Source organism: Lagopus leucura, unplaced genomic scaffold, assembly GCF_019238085.1.
Source record: "Lagopus leucura isolate 7727_CA_CO unplaced genomic scaffold, USGS_WTPT01 60217-0_obj-0_obj, whole genome shotgun sequence".
Taxonomy (NCBI): domain Eukaryota; kingdom Metazoa; phylum Chordata; class Aves; order Galliformes; family Phasianidae; genus Lagopus; species Lagopus leucura.
Window position 1 is genome coordinate 1 of NW_024968844.1, and position 9,044 is coordinate 9,044.

The window sequence follows — 9,044 nt, forward strand, 5'->3', positions numbered from 1 at the left end:
GCCGGCTGCTGGCTGTGCCTGCTCAAGTGTTTTTCATCACACATTCAGTGCAGCGTGTAAATACCTTTACTAGCAGGTTGCAAGGAAGATGTGCTTGTCCAAAAGGCCATTGGATTAGATTTAAAAAGGCTAAAATTAAATCCTAGAAAATAAATGGCGTGGAGAGAAATGTTTAACTGAAATTTTCAAGGGGGTAAAACAAACCTCATTCCTATCCATGTTCTGGAAGCATTCCACAGTTACACATCACAGTAGGAAAATTCACACTGAATGCTACACAAGCTTACTCAACCCCTATGAATAAACTGCAGTCAACACCTCTAGCATCTCACTTAGTGTATTACAGTTAAGAAACAGTTTGCCTTCATACGACAGAGACTGCTATAGATATTAAAACGCACCATCTGGTGAAACAGCCCTGCAACTGTAGGAAGCAGAGCATGAAGTCCTCTATCAGTACAACGCCAGCAAATCCCTGTCATTGCACAAAGATACCTGAGCACATTACGGTGAACACATGGCAGCCACTGCTTCTGGAAGCTCAGCCTTCAGCTAGTATCAGAGCCTGTGTAACTGAGGATGTAATCGCAGGATCTCTTTTCAAGCTAAGAAAAGCTAGACTGTGCATCAGGAATTGCACAGACCATTCATGGAAGTCTTCAAGCAAATGTACTGCGTGTAGTTTCAGAATACCCATCCACACAGCCATAGAGATAACTGAGTTTAAGCTTAAGCACAAGTGCTGTTCTATAGCTTACCAGTCAGAGCGAGGCCTGTGCACATACATTACCAGTTCAACTCAAAAAATGCACTTTCAGCACTTAACCCTGACATTTTCAACACCTCGAGATTCCGAAATCCTACCGGCAATTCTCTCTCACTACAGAGTAACACCAAATCCTGTACAAGGCATGTTTGTATCTTTATGTGCAAATAACCTGCAACCTGAATATTCACTCAAGCTGAAAGTCTAGAATTTGAAGATTCACATATGGGCATTAGAACTGAAAGGAACTACATATTATTAAGACAGAAGAAATAACACAATGACTGCCATTAACGAGTTGCACACTTGAATAAGCTCCTTGTTCAATTAACACTCACCTTTTTCCAGAATTTTAAATGAGAAGTTGGAGGGTCCATCTTGTGCTGAGGGAGCCACATTGGATGCCTTGCTGTCCAAAGGTTTCTGAGATGCACTGCAGCTTTTGGATGGTTCAGCTACTCCCACTTTTTTCTGTTCTGCTTTCTGAGATGCTGAAATATCATCTGTGCTTTTTCTTGGAGGATTAAAGCTGAATCCAAAGAGGGAACCGGTGGCTGAAGTATTTCCAAATGTGAATGTCTTTGACTTCTCATTACTGAAAATGCTCTTGACAGATTCAGATCCAAATACAAACTTTGGAGGAGAAACCACTGTTTTGGGTGGCGTTTCAGAGGTACTTCTCGATACCTCTAAAGCTTCTACAACAGTGTCAGAAGTATCATCACCATGGCTGAGGTCAGTTCTTTCCCTGGTAGTTTCTTCCAGTACAGCTACAGCGTTCTTACCACAAGGAGATTCTTTTGCTGTATTGGTACGAGAAACGTGAGGCGTTATCAATGTGCCTTTCTCTTGGGCTTGCTTTGCTTCATCAAAAGTTTGCTTAAACGAGTCTGCAACATCCTGCAGTTTGAACCGCACTGCCAGCAGCTCTACTTTCCTTTCCCCGTCTGCAAAATCGCATGCGGTCCACACCCATACTCTGTCAGATCCTTTCATTTGTTGCATATTCATATCTGGCGTTATTCTGTGGTTGGCACAGAGTTTTAGTACCTGATCCCTTCTCATTACTATACGTGCTTGTTTGCTGTCATAGTTCTGCAGTATCTTGATATCCCCAATACCTCTCTCCTTCCATTGGTTTGTGTCTTTATCGTATCTATAGAGTTTAGCTCTATGACTGAAGACAACTTGCTCATTTTCCTCGCCACTAGTCACTTCCACAAGGTCAGGCAGAGGTACTACAGGTTCGAAGTACTGCCCATCTCTCTCCTCCTCTTGAGTAAGATCAGAATCTTCATCCGTGCCCACAGATGTTCCACTCTGGTTCTGCTTGGCAGGAGATTTGGATGGACTCAAGGCAGATTTAAAGCTGAAATTGAAGCCTGCTGTAGACTCTCCAAATCTAAACAGATTTTTCCTTACAGGGCTGCTTGCAAGAGGTGATGCATACACAGAGCTACTTAAGCTGTCATCCAATGCTTCCTCACGCAGCTCACAGTTGCTCCACTCCACAGCAGGCCCAGTACCTTCAGCGTGTGGCTCTGTAACAGAATCAGAAGTGCCACCAGCACAGGCAGAGTTTACGTTTTCTTCTTCTGCTAGTTTAGTTTTGTCATCCGTCAGAAACGTTTTGAGATCTTTTAAGCCGGTCTTCATTTCTTCTGCTTTCTGTATAAGCTGAGCTGTCCTGCCCGTATCGACAAGTTTATGGGGTGTCTGCAGTGGTATATCTAGCAGTAGCTTCTGACACTCTTCAAACTTCTGTTTGAACTCCTCAGCCTGCTCTGGTGTTTTGAACTTCGCTGCCAGCTGTTCCAGCTTTGCATCGCCATCAGAGAAGTCACTGGCCATCCACATCCATGCTTTGTCTGAGCCCGACAGCTGTTTCAAGTTCATAGTTGTTGTGATCCAGTGATTTGCACATACCTTCAGTACCTGCTCGCGTCGCATGAGTATCCTTACTTTGCCATTCACTTCATTTTTAAGAATCTTCAGGTTGCCCACCCCACGTTCTTTCCACTGGCTTGTTTCTGGATCAAACCTGAATAGCTTCACTCTTTGGGAGTACAGCACTTTCTCATCCTCCTCTCCTGTAAACAGCTCTACTTTTTCAGGCATCTGAACTATCGGTTCAAAATGAATATCATCACTGTCCTCAGTCTTGTACACATCGTCATCCTTTTCACCAAGATCAGCAGAGGTGCTTGCTCTGTGACCAGTCTGAGAAACCTTTGAAGAAAACAGCTGTTCACCTGCACCTGAGAAGCCTTCAAAGTTAGGATCTTTTTTGCCAAACTGAAAGCCTTCACTGGGGGTACTTTTTGCAAGATCAGCAAAAGTAAAAGTACTACTGCTGTTCTGGCCAAAAGTAAACTCACCCTTGTCCTTGTCTGCTGTTTCCTCAGATTGGAGTGTAACTCCACTACTTGAAGGCAGTTCATTTTTGTCTTTTTCGTCAATGTTTTTCAAGTCTGTTGTACACTCCTTGGGTGGATCATCTTTCTTACTAGTATTTTTATTGGATTCCTGTATGCCAAATTTAAATCCACCTGGAGGCATCAACATTGAAAAGTTAAATCCTTCCTTTGCAGGTTTTGCTTCAGCATCTCCAAGATTCTGAAATGTAAATGCTGGTGTTTTCCCTTGATCAGCATGACCAAACTTAAAGCTTTTTCCTAAGAATTCACACTTAAAACCCGTTCCCAGTTGTCCTCCAACAGGTTCAGATGATTTACTTTTCAAGTCAGAAGTCAACAACGAAACATCACTGGTAGGCTTACTAGATGGATTTGGTGTTTGGCAAGATACACAAGCTGGTGAGGAACCTTCGTTCCTTACAAAACAAGTATTACAATCCCACTGTCCTTCCTTTTTAGCAAAAAGCTCTGCAAATGCATTCTTCTGAGGTTTACCTGCGTCAGTAGCAGATCCAAAGCTGGGAGCAGGAAGCGCCTGAACAGCAGATACTGGCACATGTGGTTGACCTTGAGAGTTAGGACTGTGACAAGAACGACAGTTTTCATCATTTGCTTTGCTCTGGGTGAGGCGTACAGAGCAGTTCCACTGACCTTTCAGTGAAAAAGCAGTTCCCAACTCATTCTGAGTGGTCTTTGGAGCATCTAGTCGTTCCAGTTTAAAGGAAAATTGTTGAGGAGATACTTCTGAATTAGTTTTGCTTGGATTCTGGCAGGCAACACTTTTTGTGGCAGTGGGTTCATTTCTGACTGAACAGATACTACAGTCCCACTGACCTTCCTTTTTAGCAAAGGCAGATCCTAATTTGTCCTGTGTGGCACTACTGCTGGCTTTGAAACTTGCAGCAGATTCACTTACCGGGATGCCATGTGTGTCCCACACATCTGGATTTGGGCTTTGGCATGAGACACAGTTCTTAGCAGTTGCTTCGTTTGGAACTAAACATACTTTACACTCCCACTGATTCTTCTTCAAGGGAGACTGTCCAAATCCACCAGAGGAATAGGTTTGTATGGCTTCCTTTCCAAATGAAAAAGTGCCAGGGGCAGTTGACGTTGATGTAAAACTGCCTTTGCTGTCAGATTCGCTGGTCACACTATCTTTTGAGAACCGAAATACGGAGTTCAAGATCCCTAATGTTGACCCGCAAGACTCCTTGGTATCTTGACTTGTTGCCTCTTTAGCAGTTCCAGTGCTCCGAGTCAAGGATGCATCAGCACTTGATCCTGATGTTTTTAACATATTCTGACACTCCTCAAACTTACTTTTGAAAAGCATTGCTTCCTCTGGTGTTTTAAATCGAATTGCCAGCTGTTCTGGCTTTGGCAGCTCATCTGCATAATCTAAAGCATGCCATACAAATGATCTATCTGATCCAGCATTTGGAGTTAATTTCATATCAGTATTTATGTAGTGATTTGCACAGATTTTTAGTACTTGGTCCCTTCTCATTAAGAGACGGAATTTGCCAGATACTTTGTGTTTCAGTATTTTCACATTTCCAATACCTCTTTCTTTCCACTCTTTAGATTCTGCATCAAACCGGAACAGTTTAGCTCTGTTGCAGAAGAACTCTTCTTCATCTTCCTCGCCTGTCTTTACTTCAATCTTGTCAGGGAGTGGCACCACAGGTTCAAAATGAGGTCCATCATCATCCTCATCACCACCATGGGTGCTTCCTCCCTCTGTTTCATGACTTCTATTGGCCAAGTCAGAATTTGAAGTCATAAATAATTGCTTGCTTGGTTCTTGGAAGTTAAACATTTCACTCTTCTCAAAAGACAGGTTTTTATGCGCATTTTGTCCCACGCTGTCTGTAAGAGAGACACCTGAAGTATGCTTATTACTGAAACTGAAGACATTTCTTTGGCCACTTGCATGACTGTTAACTCCTTTTTGTTCAATGCACCTCTCATCTTGTAAAGGTTTGTCTGATGTTAAAAGCTTCAAAAGGCGTTCACTGCTGTTAAAAGCTCCATTAGCAGGCTGTGTGGCAGCTAAAGGAGAAGAAAAGGTGAAGTCCCCATCATTAGATTTGAAGTTAGGGTTGAATTTAAAAGTTGTTGGCTGAGGCGGCTTCGACCCTTCAGCTGCTCCCGGCTGCCCAAATTTAGCTTTTGAAAATTCTACCCCTTTGGATTCTGCAGGTTTTAAAGTCGTGGGTGCAACCGAAGGTTTTGTAAAATAGCCTGGTTCAGGTAGTGGTGGATTGGTGCTCGCCTGTGGAACACTGTAGTTGTAGTAATCATCGCCTCCACGAGGTGAAATGATTCCAGCAGCAGGAGCATCAAAACGCAAAGGTGTAGCATAGATGTCTTGAGGAAACACACCGGCACAAGTGTTCTGCAGAGGTGGGGTGTGGATCGGTTGTTGATAAGCATATATATGTTGCTGAGGTGCAAGTCTGTTCATGCCGTAGACAGGCGCCTGAAGAACAAACACAATCACTTCATTGTGGAAAAGGAGAAAAAGGTCTCAGGCTGCTAAAGCCCACCCAACATGTACTCTTAATAACAAGGTGAGCTTTACAATTACATTTTGACTCTAATCCGTTTAAACTAAAATCGTATGTTCAAAACTTGAATGGTATCTGAAAACGTGGACTGAAGGGAAGCGCAAGCTGAATGGACTCATTATTGCTACTAGAAAACAAACAAAACATAGAGTAAAAACCACCAAGTTCCCATGCTGTTTTGGGGAAAAGAACATCACAGACACAGAGCAGAGAACATATATTAGGCACGTTAAAAACATTTGGCTGGCCGTTTCTCCCAAACCACGCATCACAAACAATAGCTGATAATGGATCTTTCTGCCTGTCTCCAGCAGAGCTCAAGTTTACTAAATGCCACCTAGGGAACTGCAGTACTTCTATCCAACTACACCCAGAATCAAAACCAGTTGTTTTCAATAAGTCAGTCGAAATTGCTTGAGCAGATACATTTGTCCTCACCTTTGTTGGTGTTACATTGGTTGCAGCAGTTCTTAGAAGATACTGTGAGTTATAAGCAGGTGACTGGCTATAGTACACAGATGGGCCAGTGGTAGCAACTGAAAATGAACACCAAGAAAAGAATTTATATCCAATTTGTGCTACTGATTTCAATTAACATCCCCCGAGGATCAGTTCTGCTCATTCGGCAAACAACACTGCAGAAAGATTTTAACAAGTCTTACTCGGTACAACTAAGTGTCTAATCAAAATTCAGCATCAACTTACCCGTTAAAGGAGCTTCATGAAGATTTTGTGCTCTCTGATAACCATCTGGCATAGGATCAGTTCCATAGCTTTCAGCAGGCCACCGATGAGATGATACACTTACGTTGGAACTGTTGAGTTTCATTTCCTGCATTTCATTCTATTCAAGAAGCGTTTCAGTTAAGAGAGTATAAACGTATTACACAGCTATTTGAAGGAAACCTAAGGAACGATCCCTACTCCCCTGTTATTTAAAAGCATCTTCAAGGTCTGAGACAAAAAAAAAAAGTTAACTGCTGCAATAATCCACCACCTGCCTATGGTGTACACAACTGAGATTGTTCCCTGAAGCCAGAAATAAAAAACCCAGAACCAAAGAGGACAAGAGCTAAGCTGAAGAAAGCAAAACTATCTGAACAGGCAGTCCCTACAAGCATTACCTCCTCCAAAGTTGTTTACCTTTAAAGCTTCCACTTGCTGACAGAGCATCTGAAGTAAGGACTTATGATCTTCTGCCCACTGAGGAAGAGTTTTAGGAGAAAACTGGAAAAAAACAAAGCTTATTATAGAACTTCAGTTTTTTTATACAAATGTAACACATCCCTAGAAGAGTAATTGGCTAATATACCTTGTAGGTATTAGTTGGTGAGAAAGATAATTTCTTAGGTGATGGAATGGAATGTTTTACTTCCAGATGTGCAGCTTGTGAGATGTTTCCGGAGGCAAAACTTTCCTCTTCATCATTCTCCCCAAGCTCCTGGCTCACTGCATTCAGCATTTCCGTTACAGTTTCCATAGATACTGGCAGCTAAAAATTTGAAACACAAGTCATGATTGCAATTCTTGATCTGAGGAAGAGACTGTGTTCTGATCTATGGCTGAACAGTACACAAGGCTTTCACTACAGAAATTCTAGGCTTTTTTTGTTGTTCTTTCCTTCGCAGGAAAGCCCTACATCTGTTACAATTAAGGTAAGAGGACAGTTCACACAAGCATTAATTCTATTTGGAAACTATCAACCTCACAAAGACAGTGAGCACAAGCTATTTGTTTACACAAAAGCCATCAGAGAACATCTACAGAGAATCAAAAACATTTCATAATCCGATACCTTCACAGAATCTTCCCAGGATACACCACATAATGGAGTAAAGACATTTATTTGGCTTGATGAAACACCATAAGCCTAACTGGTCATGAAGCAAAATCTGTTTTGAGAAGTCTGACTTGAAAGCAAATTGTCTCATTTTGCACCAGTAAGCTAAACCACTCCATCTCTCCAAACAAGATGTTAAGCAGGAATTACTTACTTTGTCAGCTACTGATGGATCAGAGGAGCTTTCATTGATGATCTTCATCAGGTAATGCTTTCTTTTAAGAAGATAGGTTTTGTGCTCTTCTTGTTCTTCTGGCAACATATCATCGCTCTCAATCTCCTCTGCCTTTCTTTGGCAAAGCTACGCAACAGTACATTGATTAATAAGAATTGGTCAGAATGCAAGCAAAAGAAAAGCATTTTCAGGTAATGCAATTTACAGACTTACTATGGCAAGATTCCAGTATGAAACCACGTTCTTAATAGCTTCAAATGCTAATAAAGCATCATCGGTTTTGCCTTCAACCGCGTCCAACATTGCAAATGCTATATGTGCCTCTTCTTCATAGGCTGCAACCTGAAAGACCTACAGCCAAAGCAAAAGACAACTCACATGTAATGTGTATGTGGACATTGGAACAGTCAGTAACTGTAAACATCTAGTAAGCAATCAGACAGGAGGAGGTTAATAATATTACTAGCTTTCCTGCGATACAGAAAAACAGCTTTTCCATAAAACTGGTACTAAGGGAGTTCAGTGCCTTCCACTCTGATAGTTTTAAAGCTGAATAGTTCCACAGACAGATACTACCAAATCTTAGCATTAGCAATACAATGACAAAAAAAACAAACCCTAACAACACGCAAAACCAACCGAACCACAAAAAGAAAACAACAAAAAAACACTATAAAAAAAACCCACAACCAATTTACGTGTAAGATTGTGACATAAAACCCCTCTTACTCTCATCTTGGAATGATCAATCTGTACCTGAATGTCCACACTATGGAAATGGTTGAACAGAGGATCAGTAGGCTCAGGAATACTTTTGTGCTTTTTGATCATTTTCAAAGCAAGCAAAGTTTTCTTCCAGTAGTAGGCACTTCTTCCAATATATTCTTTCTGGTCGTAGAAGGAGGTAAGGCTAGTGCCCTGTTGGAGAAATTGAAACTATTGCAGAAAATGCAAATAAAATGTTATTCACGCTTTCTTATTCATACTTTTTCTTCTCTGATGCAGTTGTTTTCTTGACAAGTTTCAAGAATTTTTCTCTGATGCTTGTGATGTATTTCAGGAAGTCACAGAAAGTAACACACAGGTAGAAAATACATCACTTTTAACTGCGTTGTTAAGAGAGTAGTGAGGGAGAGAGAACTTGTCAGATAAATTAGTTGCTCTAGTCATCCTATCAAAATTAGCAGCAGCTCTCAATACTACATTCTCATCTGATTTTATTTGGTCAGTTCAGTTTGCAGAATTAGAGAAAAACAGATGGTACTTATTCACA

General features: G+C 41.4%; 1 protein-coding gene across 1 annotated transcript; it reads right to left on the minus strand.

Moving 5' to 3' along the window:
- Positions 1-17: 17 nt before the first annotated feature.
- LOC122193887 (E3 SUMO-protein ligase RanBP2-like) lies at positions 18-8,710 on the minus strand. The gene is made up of 9 exons (XM_042894787.1): positions 8,528-8,710; positions 7,985-8,122; positions 7,751-7,897; positions 7,069-7,248; positions 6,900-6,983; positions 6,462-6,600; positions 6,195-6,292; positions 1,105-5,668; positions 18-142 (listed from the first exon to the last, which is right to left on the minus strand). Exons 1-9 carry the CDS (start codon positions 8,600-8,602, stop codon positions 45-47), a joined length of 5,523 nt encoding a protein of 1,840 aa, XP_042750721.1. The 5' UTR covers positions 8,603-8,710; the 3' UTR covers positions 18-44.
- Positions 8,711-9,044: the final 334 nt, after the last annotated feature.

Coding starts and splice junctions, on each gene's coding strand:
- LOC122193887 (XM_042894787.1), bottom strand. CDS start 8,602: ATGATCAAAAAGCACAAAAGTATTCCTGAGCCTACTGATCCTCTGTTC. Junction 7,249..7,750: donor ATCCATCAGTAGCTGACAAA/GTAAGTAATTCC, acceptor TCAAATTTTTAG/CTGCCAGTATCTATGGAAAC. Junction 6,601..6,899: donor AGCAAGTGGAAGCTTTAAAG/GTAAACAACTTT, acceptor CTTCTTGAATAG/AATGAAATGCAGGAAATGAA.